This window comes from Pseudophryne corroboree, chromosome 12 (genome assembly GCF_028390025.1).
Source record: "Pseudophryne corroboree isolate aPseCor3 chromosome 12, aPseCor3.hap2, whole genome shotgun sequence".
Lineage (NCBI taxonomy): Eukaryota > Metazoa > Chordata > Amphibia > Anura > Myobatrachidae > Pseudophryne > Pseudophryne corroboree.
Genome location: NC_086455.1, coordinates 7,999,748 through 8,021,394, shown reverse-complemented (window position 1 = coordinate 8,021,394; position 21,647 = coordinate 7,999,748). Strand labels below are relative to the sequence as shown.

Below are 21,647 nucleotides of genomic sequence, written 5' to 3'. Positions count from 1 at the left end.
TGAAATATCTCACGTGGAAGGTGGTCATGTTATTGGCCTTGGCTTCTGCCAGGCGAGTATCAGAATTGGCGGCTTTGTCTTGTAAAAGTCCTTATCTGATTTTCCATATGGATAGGGCAGAATTGAGGACTCGTCCCCAGTTTCTCCCTAAGGTGGTGTCAGCGTTTCACCTGAACCAGCCTATTGTGGTGCCTGCGGCTACTAGGGACTTGGAGGACTCCAAGTTGTTAGACGTTGTCAGGGCCCTGAAAATATATGTTTCCAGGACGGCTAGAGTCAGAAAATCTGACTCGCTGTTTATCCTGTATGCACCCAATAAGTTGGGTGCTCCTGCTTCTAAGCAGACTATTGCTCGCTGGATTTGTAATACAATTCAGCTTGCACATTCTGTGGCAGGCCTGCCACAGCCAAAATCTGTAAATGCCCATTCCACAAGGAAGGTGGGCTCATCTTGGGCGGCTGCCCGAGGGGTCTCGGCTTTACAACTTTGCCGAGCAGCTACTTGGTCAGGGGCAAACACGTTTGCTAAATTCTACAAATTTGATACCCTGGCTGAGGAGGACCTGGAGTTCTCTCATTCGGTGCTGCAGAGTCATCCGCACTCTCCCGCCCGTTTGGGAGCTTTGGTATAATCCCCATGGTCCTTTCGGAGTTCCCAGCATCCACTAGGACGTCGGAGAAAATAAGAATTTACTCACCGGTAATTCTATTTCTCGTAGTCCGTAGTGGATGCTGGGCGCCCATCCCAAGTGCGGATTGTCTGCAATACTTGTACATAGTTATTGTTACAAAAATCGGGTTTTGTTGTGAGCCATCTCTTCAGAGGCTCCTTTTTGTTATCATACTGTTAACCGGGGTTCCTATCACGAGTTATATGGTGTGATTGGTGTGGCTGGTATGAGTCTTACCCGGGATTCAAAATCCTTCCTTATTATGTCAGCTCGTCCGGGCACAGTGTCCTAACTGAGGCTTGGAGGGGGGTCATAGGGGGAGGAGCCAGTGCACACCAGGTAGTCATAAATCTTTCTAGAGTGCCCAGCCTCCTTCGGAGCCCGCTATTCCCCATGGTCCTTTCGGAGTTCCCAGCATCCACTACGGACTACGAGAAATAGAATTACCGGTGAGTAAATTCTTATTTTTAGCACAGACACCTGTACAGTTTGAAGTCACATGGAACATTTATTCAGAAAGAGAAATCCCACAGGATGTCCAAAAGTGTCAAAAATTAAAGAATTTTACAACAATGCAAAAAAAAAGCAAAATGTGGTTAATGCACGGGTTTGGTCAGAAAGGCGCGGTGCTGCCAATATCTTCCAATCCACACATCTGAGAAGCACCAACGCTAACACGATCGGCCAAAATGAACTACAGATTTGATAAGAATATGAGTCCTACCCCTCTCACACAGGAAACCAAATGAAGCACATCAACACGTGTCCTTAATCTCTATGAAAAGGTCACCCGGGACGAAATTCCCAGGACTTCCACCCGGCAATTTTGACCCAGGATGACCCTTTTCATACAGGAGAAATACCCGGGTTGGTCCGCAGATTACCGGGTAGAACTGCTTCACTCTGTAAGTTGCTTTCCTGTGTGAAAGGGGGGTAAGGCTGGAGCCGTGAAATGCCGGGTAAAAGCCGTGATTTTCACACTTTTCTGTGTGGAAGTGGCATTAATGTCAGTGGCATAAACATTAGTAGGGAGATTCAGACAAAAGTAAGCATAAGAGAAAACCAAATGTTTCAAGTATCCGCTATTCATATGAAAGACAGTCTTCAGTAACACTGTAAGATACATGACTAAACAGATTTAGGGGGTTATTTAGAATTTCTAGCAAACCAAAAAGTTAGCATGTTGCACTGCAGGGGAGGCAGATATAACATGTGCAGAAATAATTAGATTTGGGTGGGGTGTATTGTTTCTGTGCAGGGTAAATACTGGCTGCTTTACTTTTACACTGCAATTTAGATGTCAGTTGGAACACCCCCCACCCAAACCTAACTCTCTCTGCACATGTTACATCTGCCCCACCTGCACTGCACATGGTTTTGCCCAATTGCTAACTTTCTTGAAATGCTAAAAACTCAGACTAACCCCCTTAGTGTAGGATGGTTTCTTCCTCGCGGTGAAGGCAGAAGGAGCTCTAATACTGCATTATTTTGGCTGAGCGGTATATCGCAGGTATTTTTTCCCAGAAGGCAGCTCTTTGGTGAAAACGCCACAAGGGAAGATTCTGCTAGCCTCTTCCTCAGGAACATTCGGTGGGACCATAACTCTGTCACCAAGCTAGAAAGATAGAAAAGGAGGATTTAGTATACAGTGGATTACCTTGCGCAATATTGAAGCGAGTTTAATTAATACGCTGACCTTCAGTTTAAAATTCTGTGTATCCAAGTGTCCTCCTTACATAGTCCTACGATTAGATTAAACCACCAATAGTCTGTCACTGGAGAGATAAACAGCACACGTCCTGATTCAGTAAGGATTGCATTGGCAAAGCTGCTCGCCAATGCAATCCTTAGCAATTGAAAATGGATCGTAGTCTAGGAGGAACATCGTGACCATCTGCGTTTCGCAATGCAGTCCTTGGCCTCACCACTCCCAGAAAATGGGGACAACATGGCACTACCGTCCCTCCCCAAGAACGCAGCTACCTGTCAGACAGGCAGAGGTAATCGTATTACTGCAATTCGATCGCAGGGCCTTTTCTGTGGGAAACCTGAATTAGGCCCAAAGATTGGTGCTGGCCACTTTCATTGAACTCACTTTGTTCTATCCTGCTCCAAACGTTGCAGAGTCCCCCAGGGACATACCTACAATGAAAGGATGACTTGCTAGTATTGTCTATGTGTGTATAGGGAAAGGGTGCTTTCACACAGCTAGTTCTTCTATCTTGTATCATCCATAGCATAGCCAGATTAAGGTGGGGGTGCAGGGCACACTGTATCCCGGGCCCCCCTCTGTCAGGGGGCCCCCTGTTTGGAACACACTGACATCACTAGCTTTTGGAAAAATATTGGGCAGACGAAACAACACCCTAAAATGTAACCCAAAAGGGTTTATTAACTAAGCAGCAGCTTATAAAAGCTGACATTTCTGATTGTTCAAGGCCAAAATGTCAATGGTAAATGCTTGATAATGGTTATTTCGCTATTAAAAGCACTGTCCTTTTAAATTGTGGCATCACAACACAACGGGAAGCGGAAGATTTTACAAATTTTTCTTATTTAAACCCTTTCAATTCCCACCCAGGAATTCTTTCTTCATTTTAACCATAACCCCTGTCGTCTCACCTTCCAGTCCACCGGAGTTGCAACGTTGTGGTTTGACGTTAATTGAAGGGAGTCTACTACTCTCAAGATCTCATCAAAATTTCTGCCGGTGGTTGCTGGATACAATATTGACAGCTTCATTTTCTTATCCGGGCCAATAACGAACACCTGAGACAATGCAGAAGACAGGAATCTGTGGGTTATTCACTGCCTAACAAAGTGCTTAAAAAAAATAAACCTATACAAAATTAAAAAAATCTACTCGTGTGCGTGAAGTGGCTCACTCGTCTCAGATACTCACACATCGCGCTGTGACTGGCATCCCGTCATTGTCCTTCTCATCAGGATCCAACATTCCTAGCTGCACAGCAAGATCCCGTTTAGGATCTGCAATAATTGGAAAGGGGAGAGTCTCTGTGGGCTCCTCGCAGTTGTATGCATTTATGTCCTGCAGGAGAGAAAGCATAAACGTACTCTGCTTAAATGGGTTACCCTAAATGTATACACTCTACACACAAAGAACGGATGAAAGAAGAATCACAGAGTGTTCCTGGACCCAGCATTTGCGACCGTACTCAGAACTCCTTCCAAATCGGGCGGTTGTGATGTTGGTGTTTTACTACAACTTATCCTAACAATAAGACATATCGGTCTGCTACCACCAAAGGAGTTCCAGCAGGAAACCCCTTCCACAGCGGCCTTTCGGTTCCACTTACAGTATATACACTTTAAAGATACGTAGCATGTGCCTCTCAAGGCCGTAGGTCTAAGAACACAGAATATCAGAACTACAAATTAGGTTTTAATTTCAAGAATAACTTCAAAGCTTACAGTTACAAAAATAATTACAAAGTGTATATGATTATTTAAAAGTACACAAAGATTATAGACAATTTCAGTGAAAATAAAAAGGATAAAACAAAATGTAGGCTTCCCCTGCAAACTGAGCAATTGTCCTGGTAAGGTCACCCCTGGGAGCAGTAAGGCATCTGAACCATCTGGCTACCTTACACGAATGACACAGGCTGTACAGTTTGCATCATCCCTTACTCTAGTTAATCAGGTCTGCTAGTGTCTGGCATTGGGATCAGAGAGTGATATTTAGCCAAGCCTATTACTGGTTTAGGGCATGTTATTAAATCAAACCTGTTATATCCATTTTAATGGGATGTAGTTAAAATCTCGACATGGCCAAAATAATATAACACCGCTAAGAGTTGGCTGGCGGATCTGACGCTGATAATATTCGGAGGCGGTTTGAACCTGTTGACCTTATTTGTCTACGTTTTAAAGATCAACATTTTCACTACGTGTTAATTGCTTCACATCACTGACAATACTCATTGCCTTCCATTCACAAATATGTTTACTAACGTGTTTACTACAACTAGACACAAAGGGGTATATTTATTAATAGTCGATTTCAATCAATTTTTATCTATTTCAGATTGAGCTAAATCGATGTTGTGCTTCAGGAACTAAAATGTGCATTTACTAACTGATTATATATTTAGTGCTAGTAAATGTTCGCTTTAGCTCCTGAAACACAACATCGATTTAGATTGATTTGAAATCGATTTAAAAATAAATGTGTGTATATATATATATATATATATATATATATATATATATATAGCAGTCCTACAAGTATAGGACAGATAACACACTGCGAATTCACCTGCCGGCATTAAGACACTACGGCAACTTGCATCCTTCCAAATTAGTTGGATTGACTCCTTAGCATCTATTATACAGATTACAGTGTAAAAATCCGTTGTTGCTGGTGTAAGTATCTGTTATTCATTTCTTGTATTCACAAAGTAGATACTTTACTGAACATTTTCTGCCAAGTTAAAAGCCACAAAAATGAATTAATGTTAACGGTGTGTGTTATTCATCTGTGTGTGATGGGGTATTTTAGCAACAGTTATGGCCAGACACCATGGAGGGGTATTCAATTGTTTGAAAAGTCAGCTGGGTGTCTGTTTTTTCCTATCTAATAGACAGGTAAAAACAGACCCCCAACCGACTTTTCAAACATTTGAATTCCCCCATGAGTGTTAGAGTGCGTGAAAGCTCTGTACCCTGTGACTTTAGCATTAGGTCACCAAAGCTTAGTCCACTTCCCCCATCCATTACTATTTTGTGCCGTCTGACAAACACCGCGTCATGGTGATGAGATGAATGTGACTAAGTACTTTATCTTCCACATTTAATAATGCAGAACCCACAGTCAACATTAACTGGAATTCCAGGGAAAAGAGAACTTATTACTGAATCACCAAGACTACAAATAGTAAATATCTGCATTCACTTAAGAGGCAAAGACTGTGGGCTAAATTCAATTAACCCCCTTAGGTTATCGGGGGTGAAAAAGGGTGGTAGCTTTGGGCTTTATCGCCTGTGGTTATTCAATTCCATCCCCTTTTTCACCCAAGCCCCTTTTTAACACCCATTAAAATTACAGGTGTTACCACATATTGGTAAGGATTCATACGCTAACATTGCTGCGGCACGTGTTAGCCTGCTAGTTACCGGGACTTGTTATCAGGTCTTTTCAAAGAATCCCCAATAAGTGCAGCCTGACTTTGGGGATAATTGAATAGCCCGGGGGGGATCAATTAGCCTGCAGTAGATTACACCAGCTATCTGAATTCCTCCCCTATGTGTATTAAACTTGTAAAGTACATGGCTACCCACGGAATACTTATCCCTTACAGTGTGAAGTACAGGAATCAGTTTATCCCTATGGTCACTGTACACTGCAAGCATCGGATGTGTGGATTAGTACCCCAGCTGAACCACTTATTATGCAGATAGGGAAATAAGTCCAGAGCACTGCACCTCTCTGGAATAATATTGTCTTGTCGTACATATGTGCCAACATTCTAGTGCAAAGACCAGTGATACAGGTGATACAGGTAAGACTTCATCATCCCCTGCTAATAGCCAAAGTCATATTTACCTTGCTCCAGCCAATGTGGTCTGACACAGAGTCTATGGACAGAGCGATCATGCGGACATTGCGTTTCTTGAATTCTGGCGCTAGTTTTGCTGCCCGCCCCAGCTCTGTGGTGCACACTGGCGTATAATCCCTCGGGTGGGAGAAAAGGACACCCCAACTGAAACAGAACAAAGAGGATATGCGGCATGTTAAATAGGGGTCATCTGCACCTGATAACACAGGTCCTACGTGTCTCTGCACAGACCAGGACTTACTCAGCCGCTGCGATCACATCAGCCTGTCTGGGAACGGAATTGACGTCAGGAACCCTCCCTGCAAACGCATGGACACGCCTGCGTTTTTCCAACCACTCCCTGAAAATGATCAGTTGACACCCACAAACGCCCTCTTCCTGTCAATCTTTTTGCGATCGCCCGTGCGAATGGATCCTTCGCAAAACCCATCGCTGAACGGCGATCTGCTTTATAGCCGCGCAATGCACCTGCGCATTGCGGTGCATACGCATGCGCAGTTTGTGTCTGATCGCCCGCTGTGCGAAAACGCACAGCAGCGATCAGGTCTGAATTGGCCCCTTTGATAGGGTGATTATTCCCATTTTACCAGCTGTTGCTGTGATGGGAAATAGCTGTGCTTTATTTCACTTGGGTGCATCTCAAGTTCATGCAAGACGTGTTATCGAGGAAGGAGCTTCTTTATAGCCTATATCTACTCTGTCTTTGTTATCATTTGTGAGTGTTTTGGATGAACACATCTTTACGCAATTGTAGCTGCATTCCCTGATTTTATTGCGCTTCATTCTAAGTACTACTGGCTATATAATTCTTAGTAAAGCACTGCTCAGAAACAGTATGCAATGTGAATAAAGAACAATACAGACAGCAGATGAATTATGTGCATAATAATTAAACTATATAGGCACAGCAATCTATACAACCCTGAGCAAGATCCTTCTGTTTCATCAAATGAATCACACTGTAACCGTCACTGCTTTTTAGGTGTACAACACACTTGATTTCCACCCCACCTCCCCTCCCTCCACAAAACACATTTTGCACACCCAGTAAAGTGCTGTGCTGTCAGCTAGGTCACCATCAGAGGCATCAGTACAAGACCTGCCACTTCTGGCGCTTTGACACGCACTTTAAAAAAAAAAAATTATAAGTATTTTACTTTTTTTTTTTTTATAAAGTAATTTTTATTTAATAGTATGGAAATTAAGTTACAGACATTGCATACCAACGGCACATCACATATAGCAAATAAATCGCATCCTCGTTTATGAGATAAATTTACAGCAGTGTAGTATCAGGCTGTGTCCATGAGGAAATGAGCATAAAAAAAGAAAAAAACAAAAACAAAACAAACAAACACACAGTTAATCGGCACGTTTGAGCCTGCAACATCCGCAACCAATATATAAATCCCCATGATATTTTTTGGGATTTTTCGCCCTTAAACTAACCCAACAAAGACAGAGGGTACATAAAAAGAAAAAGAAAAGAAGTAAGAAACAGGAAGAAAGAAACATCTAAAGAAACATATTAAGGAGTAATCATCTAAACCAGGACCTTATCAGTCATGTATATAGCCAGGCGAACCCGCAGAGCTCAGCAGTCAACCATCTAAACATACATCATTAAACAGTAAGTCAGTGGCACAATAGCTCTTCAGTATCCACTATAATTGAGGGACCAGGTGGGAGTGGGGAGATTCCAGCCATGGAGACCAGACTCTTTCAAATTTGGCTGATGCGTTTTGTTTCATGTAAATATATCTTTCCTTGAATATTGTATCATTAACTAGGGTCTTGAGCGCAGAAACTAAAGGGCCACCAGGGGCCATCCAGAGCCTCGCAATGCAAACCTTAGCCAAGGCGCATACATTGCGAGCATATAGATCCACCGGACCAGTCTCAGAAGTAGAACATCCCATCCCCAAAATACAGAATTGTGGGGTAAGCAATCCGCCAGTCACTCCCGTACTCTCCAGAATTTACCTAACCCCCGACCAGAATACCCGCAGTCTCGGGCAGTCCCACACGAGGTGCCAAAATGTTCCCACATCCACCCCGCACTTAGGGCAGAGGCCAGATCTGCCAGTCCCAAAAGAGGCCAGTCTAGCTGGAGTCATATATATTCTATGTAGGATGAAGAATTGAATTTGTTGATATCTGAGGGACTTGGTGACTGTAGCAGGATATTCCAGAGCAAGGGCCCAGTCCTCCTCAGTTATTAGACCTATGTCCTCCTCCCATTTTCCACGGAGACGTGTCAAAGGGTCCGCATGGAGTTTGGTAAGAAGATATCCATACGCAAGGGAGACCATCTTAGCTCGACCCAATGTAGTCACAAAGGTCTTGATGGGAAATGGGAGGATTCGCGGGGGGGACTCAGCAAACTGGGACTGGAGGGCATGTCGAAGTTGAAGGTATCTGAAAAAATAGGAGTTGGGTAAATCAAACTCATCTTTCAGTTGCTGAAAGGATTTAAATACACTATCTAGGTAAAGTTGGGAAATAGAAACCACAGATCTAGGGGCCCATACCTCCCGTCCCTCAAGCGCATGCAGCTCGGAAAGCCAGTCAGAGTACCAAAGGGGGGTGTCTGGGTCCAGGTCCTCGTACCCCAAGAGATCTCTCAGGGCCCGCCATATCTTTAAGGCCTGAAAAATAATAGGGGGAAGAAACCGGGCTATGCTCCCACTCAGCAGCACCTGCATAGGAGAGAGGTGAGGAAAATAGCAGCGGATGAACTCACAATGTAAAGAATCATTGCCAGAATCCTGCACCCATACACTAATGTGAGTCAGCTGAGCAGCGTAGTAATACATCTGAAAGTTAGGCTTAGCTAGGCCGCCATCAGAGCGCTGCCTGGTGAGGGTATTTAACTGTATCCTAGGTCGTTTGTTAGCCCAAATCAGTGAGGACAGAACACTATTAAATTTTCTATAGAATAATGGATAGATATATACAGGGGACTGGAGAATAATGTATAAAAGTTTTGGCAGTACGATCATTTTAATGAGATTAACCCTGCCAGACACCGTCAGTGGAAGCCTACACCAGGTTTTGGATTTGCACATGATCTGCTGCATGGTCGGGTCCAGGTTCAGAGGGATGAAATCAGAAGGGTCGTTAGTTATTTGGATTCCAAGGTATTTAAATTGTATTGTCCAACATAATGGTAGGGGGATTTTGGGAACAGTCGGAGGGGGGCCTATGACTGGAATAATGTATGATTTAGACCAGTTGATCTGAAGACCCGAGTGAGCACCAAAGCCCTCAATCACACGCAGCAGAATGGGCATTGACCTGGTGTAGTCTTGCAAAAACAACAACAGGTCGTCGGCATAGAGTGCTATCCTATCCTCGCGTGAGCCCGTACGAATTCCCACAATATCTGGGTGTGATCTTACCAAACAGGCCAAGGGCTCAACGGCCAGAGCAAACAGTGCGGGGGATAGGGGGCAGCCTTGCCTAGTACCACGGGACAATTGAAAGGAGGGGGAAACATAACCATTCACCAAGATCCTGGCACTCGGATGTTGATACAGTAATTTAGTCCATCTGATAAAGTTGGGCCCAAACCCCATACAAGACATCACCTCCCATAAATAAGCCCATTCGATACTGTCAAAGGCCTTGGCCGCGTCCAGCGAGACCACAGCCGAGTCAGAAGGGAAGTCATGTGGGAGTTGTAAAATGGTATACAGTCTACGTAGGTTAATAGACGTGGACTTCCCTGGCATGAAGCCAGTCTGGTCCGGGTGAATGAGGGAGGTGATCACTGTGTTAAGCCGTACTGCCAATATCTTTGCCAGGATCTTAGCGTCGGTGGGAATAAGGGATATCGGCCTATAGGAGTCTGGAGACCTAGGGTCTTTACCGGGCTTTGGAATCACTATTATAACTGCCTCTGACATAGAAGGGGGAAGTTCATTATTGGCAAATATATCTGAGTATAAGGCATGGAGCCTGGGCCCGAAAAAATCAACATGAGTTTTGTATACTTCTGAGGGAATTCCATCACACCCCGGGGCCTTGCCATTAGGGGACACACCAATAGCCGCAGTCACCTCCGCGAGCGTCAAAGGCGCCTCCAGTACCTCACGGGCCTCAGAGGAGAGCGCGGGCAGTGGAATACCCCCCAGATAATAGGAGAGATCTAGAGTAGAGCATGTCAATTGTGAGCTATAAACCTTGGTGTAATAGGATCGGAATAACTGCGCAATGTCCGGTGTGGTGTCAACAAAGGAGCCATCACCGTCGGACATTTGAGTGATCACAGTCCCAGGACGATCATGATGTATCAGCCGGGCCAGGAAGCCACCCGTCCTATCAGCCTGCATATAAATATTAGTAGCCCTAAAGAGGAAGGACCGTGAGTTTTTATCAGACAGGTGGGCCAGCCAAGCCGACTGAGCCACCAGCCAGCGTGCTTTCGTCGTGGGGGTACCATCTAGCAAATATTGGGATTCCAGATCTCTGGCGTCACTCTCCAGGGCCTTTTCCCTTTCCCTAGAGGATATTTTATGAGCTGCTATGCGTCCTATATAAGAACCCCTCATAAACGCCTTGAATGAATCCCATACCATCGTTCCCGGGGCAGACCCCGTGTTGTCGTTAAAGTAAACCCCCCACTGAGTCTCCAGGTCACTGCAGTCACCCAGCTGAGTCAGCCAGGAAGGGTGCAACTTCCAATAAGAGTGCCCCTTCTGACTTTCCACAGCAAGAGTCATCAACAAAGGGGAGTGGTCAGAGACCCCTCGGGCCTCATAGCGGACGTCAGTGATCACAGGGACAAGGGCGGGGGACACCAGTATCAGGTCTATTCTAGAAAAGGAGCCATATGTGCTGGAGAAACAGGAGAACTGACGGACCGCAGGGTGGCGAAGCCTCCACACATCTACCCACTGCAAACTATTCATGAAATCAGCAAACTTGGTAGAACCTCTACCCACCACCGCATCAATCGGAGAATGCCATCGGTCCAAAGACACATCTAGTATATTATTAAAGTCGCCCAGACATATCACTGGGGTGGTAGGAGAGGAAGCTATAAAAGATGCAGCTTGCTGCAATACAGCGTATGAAAAAGGAGGGGGGACATACACTGCCAAAATGTAATAGGGCTGGGAGCTCAGTTTGCATTCCAGGAATACAAATCTTCCATACGGGTCAGTTTTGACCGATATTAACTCAAATTGCACCGATTTTTTAATCAGAACAGACACACCCCTGGAGAAGGAGGAATGAGAGGCATGGTAAGCCCATCCCACCAAGGCCCGACGTAGAGATAACAACCGATTTCCCTCTAAGTGGGTCTCGCTGAGGCATGCAATATCCGGGTCATATTTCCTAATCATATTTAGAACCAAGGAGCGTTTGATTTTGTTATTCAAACCTCGGACATTCCATGCCAGAAATTTCAGGTTAATCATGACCCCAGGTATACGCCATGTGCCACACGGATAGACATCTCACAATATATATCTGAGAATCAGGACTATTAGCCACAGCAACATATAGCTCATACAGGCCCTGCGTTGTAAGCCATAACATCCAGTATATCAAACATCCTAGTTTCAGAAAATACATAGATATGAAAAATAACAAACTAAAGAAAGAAAACCAAAAACAACAAAAACAACAAGAGGAGCCGCAACTAGCAGCTTCCCAACCATCCTTCCCCTCCCCGTACACCACCCCGAACTCTGGCATACTTATATCCCAAACAGCCAACCCCAATTACCAAATGCTAAGAAGGCCTAGATTCTCAGCTTAACCTAAACCTCTTTAACCAGTAGCACTTGAACGTGAAAAGTCTTGAGCCACCAGTGCAAAGGGGGGGGGCTCCCCGAACTGTGATCGTCTCCTCCGGTAGTCAAGATCCCAGCATCTTCAACGCAGGGAATCAGTCCGGAGCCAGCTGACGAGCACCCGGCGCAAATCTGTCCAGCCACTGGGCCGCCTCTCTAGGAGAATTAAAGAACTTGGTCTCCCCATCCGCCACTACCCGGAGCCGAGAGGGAAACAGCATGGAGTATGAGAGGTTGAGATCCCGCAGACGTCGTTTAATAGGCATAAACTGGGCTCTGTCCTTCTGGACGTCTGCGGCAAAATCCGGGAAGGCCGACACCCTGACTCCATTACGGACCAACGGGCCCTTCGTACGACCCAGGCGGAGAACCGAGTCACGATCCTTATAGTGCAGGAATTTGGCGATGAAGGTGCGAGGAGGGGCACCAGGAGGTAGCGGCCGAGATGGTATCCTATGTGCACGCTCCACCGTGAATTGGGCCGTAAAGGACTCAGCGCCATATATCTCTTTGAGCCAGGATTCGAGGAAGTCCTCCGGCTGCGAGCCCTCCTCTCTCTCAGGCAGACCCACAAATCGTACATTGTTCCTACGCAGCCGACCCTCCATGTCTAGAAGCTTGGTTTGAAGAGATGAGACCTGTTGGGTCACCGCGGACATGGATTGCTTAAGGGGGCCACACACATCCTCCAAGTTGGAGACACGCGTCTCCGCCTCACCCACTCTCTCACGGATACGCTGAACATCTTGTCGGAGTAAGGAGAGGTCGCACTGCACCTTTTCCATCTTATCGGAGAGACGCTGCTCGCTTCCGGCTATAGCCTCCAACACCTGCTGAATAGACGGCGCCTCCGCTGCCGTTGGGGAGTTGGCAGTAGACGCAGAAGGGGAGCTTGGGTGTGTTGGAGAGGCACCCTGAGGTGGAGCCGATGACCCCCTGGGGTTGGATTGCCTAGCAAATCTCTCTAGTTTGGCCGCGGCCGCACTCTGGCCGCTCTTAACCATATTGACAAAGATCGGTCACACACACCTCCGGGTAGGGTTGTAGTATAAAGTGTAATTAGAAGACAGCAGGCTATATGTTTTTAGAGCCGGGAAGCAATCGTGTTGGATCTTTGGGTCAAACTATCAATGGACAAGAAGCACAGGCTTTGTGTAAAAGTAGAAATAATATAGGTAATATTGAGGATAATGTCCTGCAGCAAATTCCAGGAGGCAAAGGTAGGGTATTGGTGTGTAATACACTATGAGCTATTAGTGTAGCACAGCAGTACAGTGAGTTCCAAGGTACATGCAGCCCCTGCAGGGTAGACAGGGAGAGCTGTGTAATGAGGCTGTATATGGAACTGCACCCAAAATGGCCCCCGGGTTTATAGGCACTTCTCCCCTTCCCTGGAGTACCTTTCCTTGTTGTCCAGCCAGCAGTCCCAGGCCCCTCCAGCCAGTTGCAGGAGGATTAGCAATGTCCTCTGTGGTGTTCCCTGCGGCCAGACAGCGTCGCCCGCTCGTCAATGAGGCCCCGTGAGTCGCGCGGCCGGGAGCGCCAAACTCGAGGTCGGGGATCCGGAGGAGTCACAGGCCGCAATGCCGGAAGTCGTCCGCCGCGGTCAGCCAGCACGCGGAGATCGCGGACAAAGGTGCCCGCCGCTGCCCAGAGGTGAGGGGGGACCAGCACTGGAGGGTAGACACTCCGGAGGGACTCAGGATGGGTACAGGAGATGTTAGAACGGGGAGCTCCCGGGATCCGCTGCCTACTCCTTCACCGCCGTGGCCACGCCCCCCAAGTATTTTACCTTTAGTAACCCAAAAAAGGTTTCCAAACCACACGTGAATTTCCAGAGAATGCGCTGTCTCACAAAACCACAGTAAAGTCTGATAAAAAGAAATTTGTCCCCATATGAAACTGTGTGGGTGTACAAGGGCTGTGCTGCATGCCAAATCAAGCACCTCTCCCTTACTTTTTACATTCCATGCCCATACTATGAACACAAACAGCAGTATTCATGTCCCAGCGAGTGGAAATTGTCAGTGTAGATATAAATTAGCTATTTTGCAGCCATTTATACAGTACAGGCATATACCGGCGACATGACGCTCTCCCTAAACTGGACTCACTTTCCGCTCAACTGCTTAGCTACTAAAGCACAGACATTTTATTGTAGGTATTCGGTCTATAGGTCAATGGGTCAACCACTAATGGTCAACACGCTTTAGGTCGACATGGTCAAAAGGCTGACATGGTCCACAGTGCTTATGGCCAACAGGTACAAAAGGTTGACGGGATAAAATGGTCGACACAACTTTTAAAGGTTTTTGCATTTTTTTTTATCCCAACCTTTTCATACTTTACCATCCACGTATAATATTGAGACTTGGAAAGTGAGAGAGAGAGAGAGATAAAGTACCAACCAATCAGTCCAGTCCTTTTGCAAACACAGCCTGCAACATGACAGTTAGGAGCTGATTGGCTGGTACTTTAGCTCTCTCCACTTTATCTCTCTCCAAGGCTTAGTACATCTTGCCCAGAAGACAATAATATTTACTTCTGAAACTACCATATACACACAGCACACCTTTACAGTATGTGGCGATACTCATTAAGGGAGACACTTTATCAGTGGTTCTCAAACTTTTTTTGAATCACGATGCCCTACAGCAGGGGTGGCCAACCAGTCAGAGACAAAGAGCCCCAAAAAAATGTGTTAGGTACGTCAAAGAGCCCAAGGCGCACATGCAAAAATGGGGTGTGGCCTTGTGCCTTCTAGGCCACGCTCCTGGTATAAAATACATTGAAAAAGCCTGATCCGCATAAAATATATTGAAAAAGACACTTCCACATAAAAAAATCCAGATTCACATAATACACTTCAGCTCCCCCATGTGTCACTCCAGCCAGCACCCTCCTGTCACTTCAGCCAGCACCCTCCTGTCACTTCAGCCAGCACCCTCCTGTCACTCCAGCCAGCACCCTCCTGTCACTCCAGCCAGCACCCTCCTGTCACTTCAGCCAGCACCCTCCTGTCACTCCAGCCAGCACCCTCACTCCAGCCAGCACCCTCCTGTCACTTCAGCCAGCACCCTCCTGTCACTCCAGCCAGCACCCTCCTTTCACTCCAGCCAGCACCCTCCTGTCACTCCAGCCAGCACCCTCCTGTCACTTCAGCCAGCACCCTCCTGTCACTCCAGCCAGCACCCTCCTTTCACTCCAGCCAGCACCCTCCTGTCACTCCAGCCAGCACCCTCCTGTCACTTCAGCCAGCACCCTCCTGTCACTCCAGCCAGCACCCTCCTGTCACTCCAGCCAGCACCCTCCTGTCACTCCAGCCAGCACCCTCACTCCAGCCAGCACCCTCCTGTCACTTCAGCCAGCACCCTCCTGTCACTCCAGCCAGCACCCTCACTCCAGCCAGCACCCTCCTGTCACTTCAGCCAGCACCCTCCTGTCACTCCAGCCAGCACCCTCCTTTCACTCCAGCCAGCACCCTCCTGTCACTCCAGCCAGCACCCTCCTGTCACTCCAGCCAGCACCCTCCTGTCACTCCAGCCAGCACCCTCCTGTCACTCCAGCCATCACCCTCCTGTCACTTCAGCCAGCACCCTCCTGTCACTCCAGCCAGCACCCTCCTGTCACTTCAGCCAGCACCCTCCTGTCACTTCAGCCAGCACCCTCCTGTCACTCCAGCCATCACCCTCCTGTCACTCCAGCCAGCACCCTCCTGTCACTCCAGCCAGCACCCTCACTCCAGCCAGCACCCTCCTGTCACTTCAGCCAGCACCCTCCTGTCACGCCAGCCAGCACCCTCCTGTCACTTCAGCCAGCACCCTCCTGTCACTCCAGCCAGCACCCTCCTGTCACTTCAGCCAGCACCCTCCTGTCACTCCAGCCATCACCCTCCTGTCACTTCAGCCAGCACCCTCCTGTCACTTCAGCCAGCACCCTCCTGTCACTTCAGCCAGCACCCTCCTGTCACTTCAGCCAGCACCCTCCTGTCACTTCAGCCAGTACCCTCCTGTCACTCCGGCCAGCACCCTCCTGTCACTCCAGCCATCACCCTCCTGTCACTTCAGCCAGCACCCTCCTGTCACTCCAGCCAGCACCCTCCTGTCACTTCAGCCAGCACCCTCCTGTCACTTCAGCCAGCACCCTCCTGTCACTTCAGCCAGCATCCTCCTGTCACTCCAGCCAGCACCCTCCTGTCACTTCAGCCAGCACCCTCCTGTCACTCCAGCCAGCACCCTCACTCCAGCCAGCACCCTCCTGTCACTCCAGCCAGCACCCTCCTGTCACTTCAGCCAGCACCCTCCTGTCACTCCAGCCAGCACCCTCCTGTCACTCCAGCCAGCACCCTCCTGTCACTTCAGCCAGCACCCTCCTGTCACTCCAGCCAGCACCCTCCTGTCACTCCAGCCAGCACCCTCCTGTCACTTCAGCCAGCACCCTCCTGTGCCACTTCAGCTTCCCCCAATTCATGCCACTGCAGCAGCCCCTTATGTGTCCTCTGTTTGCTGGTGGGTGTCTCATCTCTAGTATCTGTCTCCCTCAGTTCTAAGTCCCCGTAGTGCTGCTGCTGCGGGTTTTTCTGGAGAGCAGTGGTTACCGGATCTGTTGTGGTCATGTGACTTTGTGTGTTAAGGCCCGTACACACTGGTCGATATATTGGCCGTTCTCTTGAACGGCCGATATATCGCGGGACCGTCGGCCAGTGTGTACGGCCAATACGTCTGTGAACTCCGTCGTTCACAGACGTATTGCGTCGGCCGCGCAGCACAGCCGACGGCCAATATATCTACCGATATATTGGCGAGTCGCTGTGTGAGTACGGCCGACCGCCCGTACACATGCTGGAGCGGGCGGCGGTGATTGACAGCTGAACTGGGCGGGCGTGTGTATGATCGGGCAGTGTGTATGATCTGCAGATATATCTATTAGTGTGTACCCACCTTTAGGAGACACATTTGAAGAAAGAAAGAGCCGCATGTGGCTCAAGAGCCACAGGTTGGCCACCGCTGCCCTACAGTATCAGAAAAAAAATTTCACGGCGCCCCTCTGCCAAAAATGTCTTATTGAGAAATGTAGAAATAATTATTAAATGAAGTAAATTGTGTTTATATGTCCTCCTGAGGCTCAGTTATGTGTTAGGGGACAGGATTTGCTTCTGTTTGTCCACATATTTTATGATTGGCAGCCACCAGCGCTGGTTTTGCCTATTACATTGACCATAAATAATCTGAATTGGTCCTGGACCTCGCGGCAGGCACACAGTTTGAGAACCACTACACTATACCAACGTAATCATTCGGCTACCAGTTATCGGAGAACAATTGTCTTACATACACAATGTTAATAAGCAATTATTTACTGACCAATAATATTCATCCAAATGAAAGTAATGTAACACTTGCATACAGAGACCTCAGGTCAGGAGTGTTGCTGCAAGCTCTAATTAATATTTTCTAAAACAATCTCCCATAAGGTAAGGTGGATCTTTATTTCATTCACAAAATGCATTAAGGGGGTAATTCCAAGTTGATCGCAGCAGGAAATTTTGTAGCAGTTGGGCAAAACCACGTGCACTGCAGGGGAGGCAGATATAACATGTGCAGAGAGAGTTAGATTTGGGTGTGGTGTGTTCAATCTGAAATCTAATTTGCAGTGTAAAAATAAAGCAGCCAGTATTTACCCTGCACAGAAACAAAATAACCCACCCAAATCTAACTCTCTCTGCACATGTTATATCTGCCTCCCCTGCAGTGCACACGGTTTTGCCCAACTGCTAAAAAATTTCCTGCTGCGATCAACTTGGAATTACCCCCTAAGTCTAAAATGAATCATTCTGTCCTGGTCCCAATTATCCCATGTGCAGTGCAGGTGGGGCATATGTAACATGTGCAGAGAGAGTTAGATTTGGGTGTGGTGTGTTCAGACTGAAATCTAAATTGCAGTGTAAAAATAAAGCAGTCAGTATTTATCCTGCATAGAAACAAAATAACCCACCCAAATCTAACTCTCTCTGCACATGTTACATCTGCCCCATCTGCAATGCAGCACGATTTTGCCCAATCACTTACTTTTTCGGTTTCCTAACAGCTTTGAATAACCCCCATAATCCGTAGAAGAGAGCCGGCACTCACAGGTCCTAGAACAGGCAATACATACAACTGCATGCTTTTCACTGACACTGTCAGTATTTTTGCAGTCGGAATGCCGTTGTCGGTATTCTGGTCACCGGCATCCTCACTGCCTGTGTCGGTTTTCTGGTCGCCGTCATCCTCACTGCCGGTATCCCGTACCCAGCGTGTAGCATAGTGATTATATGTATCATAGTAATCTATAAGAACTCACTCATCTCCCAGGAACTCATGGAATTTGATCCTGCCGATCGTGGTGTCGGCCTCAAAGTCTGGGAAGCAGTCCCCCAGCAATAACCCAGGCATGTCTGCTGTCAGACGGGACTAAGCCCAGAGAAGCAGAGGAGACTGGTACACGCTGACAGCGACACACCCCTCCTTTCCCTTCCGCCTCTACACCGTCCAATCCAGGGCCTCCGCTACCAGCTCTCACTTCCTGACTACATTAACTCCTTCAGACCCTGAAGCCCAGTCTAGTGCAGGATGGCCATTGGTGTGGTTAACATCCATGGCGATATAACAAGTGGCCATCGATGGTTACCACTACCACCTATGTAATGGATGACCATCGATAGCTTCACCAACTGATGCTCATCCCTATTCTTTGACTGACTGGCTTGTGGGACAATCAGAACTTGGGGGCATGGCTTTGTGGGTGTCGGGGGCAGAGCTATGCTCCGTGTCTCCTTGTACAAAAAAAAAAAAGGAAAAGAAAAACATTCCGTTATGCTGTGCCATCGATGGAGGGAAACTACAGTCAGGTCCATAAATATTGGGACATGGACACAATTCTCATATTTTGGGCTCTATACACCACCACAATGGATTTTAAGTGAAATAAACAAGATGTGCTCTAACTGCAGACTTTCCGCTTTAATTTGAGGGTATTTACATCCAAATCAGGAGAACGGTGTAGGAATTACAACGGTTTCTATATGTGCCTCCCACTTTTTAAGGGACCAGAAGTAATGGGTCAGACTAAACAATCCTAAATCAAACTTTCACTTTTTAATACTTTGTTGCAAATCCTTTGCAGTCAATTACAGCCTGAAGCCTGGAACGCATAGACATCACCAGACGCTGGGTTTCATCCCCGGTGATGTCTGCCAGGCCTCTGCTGCAAATGTCTTTAGTTCCTGCTTGTTCTTGGGGCATTTTCCCTTCAGTTTTGTCTTCATCAAGTGAAATGCGTGCTCAATCGGATTCAGGTCAGGTGACTGACTTGGCCATTGCATAACATTCCATTTATTTCCTTCTACCTCATGGCGAGTGTTCTTGATCTTGGCAACTTTTGTGAAGGGGTTTTTCTTCACCAGGGAAATAAGTCATCCACCACAGTTGTTTTCCGTGGTCTTCAGGGTCTTTTGGTGTTTCTGAGCTCTCCGGCGCTCTTTCTTTTTAAGAATGTTCCAAACAGTTGACTTGGCCACACCTAATGTTTTTGCGATCTCTCTGATGGGTTTGTTTTGATTTTTCAGCCTAATGATGGTTGCTTCACTGATAGTGGCAGCTCTTTGGATCTCATATTGAGAGTCGACAGCAGCGGATTCCAAATGCAAATGTCACATCTGAAATCTACGCCAGACCTTTTACCTGCTCAATTGATGATGAAATAACGAGGGAATAGCCCACTCCTGTCCATGAAATAGCTTTTGAGTCGATTGTCCCATTACTTTTGGTCCCTTAAAAAGTGGGAGGCACATATAGAAACCGTTGTAATTCCTACACAGTTCCCCTGATTTTGATGTAAATACCCTCAAATTAAAGCGGAAAGTCTGCAGTTAGAGCACATCCTGTTTGTTTGTTTCATTTCAAATACACTGTGGTGGTGTATAGAGCCCAAAATATGAGAATTGTGTAGATGCCCCAATATTTATGGACCTGACTGTATGTGGTTCTCCTCTATCAATGGCATAAGCATTCGGCATTAGCCATAAACCATCGATGATTATGAATCATCAATGGTCGATGTAAATCCCTAGTTCAGGTGGGGTACCACACATAAATATATATCCCCATCTTCACTTAATTAACTCACCTTCAATGTACACTAAATGAAACTAACTTATTAATCATCTTCCTCATTATTGCATTAACCATCCCTGTGTTCTAGTTCACACTGCCCCAATACATACCTAATAAACCCACCTCCACAGGTTACCGTTCCCAATTGAAGTCCACGTGAATTGTAAAGTATTAAAAAGTCACACACCCCCCCCCAAAAAAAAAAAATGTGAAAAACTCACACCTTTTCCCCCTCATGTCGACATTGTTCATGTCGACCTGTGTCGGCCTATTTATAGCATCGACCTAGCCACTGTCAATCAATGGGTGTCGACCTAATGGGTGTCGACCCAGAGTCCGGATACTGTTATCCCCACCCTCTCCAGGTCACACTTTACACACCTTACTTGTGCCGAATCTCCTTCCCTGCAGCGCTGACTCCTCCCCCCCGCTGCTCTGCCGCTACTGTAAACAATATCAATAAAAATGACAAACACAGCCCAAAAAAACAAGCATCAAAAACAAAAAGCAACTTGAAAAAATAAAATCAAAGACACGCCCAATTCCCCTTGTTATAAGTGTATTTGGGAACTAGTGGCTTAGCATTTAGACAACGATGAATGAGCACACCAACACACAAAGAAGTGGGGAGGAGGTGACCGTCACTAACCTGCAGCGCTCACTGCTGACCTGCTCTGAATCCCAGAGTGACTGCTGTGCTGCACTGCTCTGAATCACAGAGTGTCTGCTGTGCTGCCCTGCTCTGAATCCCAGAGTGACTGCTGTGCTGCCCTGCTCTGAATCACAGAGTGACTGCTGTGCTGCCCTGCTCTGAGTCACAGAGTGACTGCTGTGCTGCCCTGCTCTGAGTCACAGAGTGACTGCTGTGCTGCCCTGCTCTGAATCACATAATGTCTGCTGTGCTGCCCTGCTCTGAATCACAGAGTGACTGCTGTGCTGCCCTGCTCTGAATCACAGAGTGACTGCTGTGCTGCCCTGCTCTGAATCACAGAATGACTGCTGTGCTGCCCTGCTCTGAATCACAGAGTGACTGCTGTGCTGCCCTGCTCTGAATCACAGAGTGACTGCTGTGCTGCCCTGCTCTGAATCACAGAATGACTGCTGTGCTGCCCTGCTCTGAATCACAGAGTGATTGCTGTGCTGCCCTGCTCTGAATCACAGAGTGACTGCTGTGCTGCCCTGCTCTGAATCACAGAGTGACTGCTGTGCTGCCCTGCTCTGAATCACAGAGTGACTGCTGTGCTGCCCTGCTCTGAATCACAGAATGACTGCTGTGCTGCCCTGCTCTGAATCACAGAGTGACTGCTGTGCTGCCCTGCTCTGAATCACAGAATGACTACTGTGCTGCACTGCGGGCTATGGAAGCCCATTTCCGCCACAGTGATGAGAAAAACAAAGATCCAGTATCTCAAAATATCGAGATCATTTTTCAAAATATCG

At 47.2% G+C, this 21,647-nt stretch overlaps 1 protein-coding gene across 2 annotated transcripts; it reads right to left on the bottom strand.

Annotated features, from left to right (window-relative positions):
* Nucleotides 1-1,159: 1,159 nt before the first annotated feature.
* LOC134980177 (peroxiredoxin-6-like) lies at nt 1,160-18,683 on the bottom strand. 2 transcript variants are annotated; one of them, XM_063946865.1, is made up of 5 exons: nt 18,397-18,679; nt 6,238-6,394; nt 3,574-3,720; nt 3,294-3,440; nt 1,160-2,286 (listed from the first exon to the last, which is right to left on the bottom strand). In XM_063946865.1, the coding sequence occupies exons 1-5, from the start codon at nt 18,486-18,488 to the stop codon at nt 2,155-2,157; spliced, it is 675 nt and encodes a 224-aa protein (XP_063802935.1). In that variant the 5' UTR covers nt 18,489-18,679; the 3' UTR covers nt 1,160-2,154. The 2 variants fall into 2 exon arrangements, with proteins under 2 accessions (XP_063802935.1, XP_063802936.1); XM_063946866.1 differs by lacking the exon at nt 1,160-2,286 and adding an exon at nt 2,365-2,446 and having other exon boundaries at nt 18,397-18,683.
* Nucleotides 18,684-21,647: the final 2,964 nt, after the last annotated feature.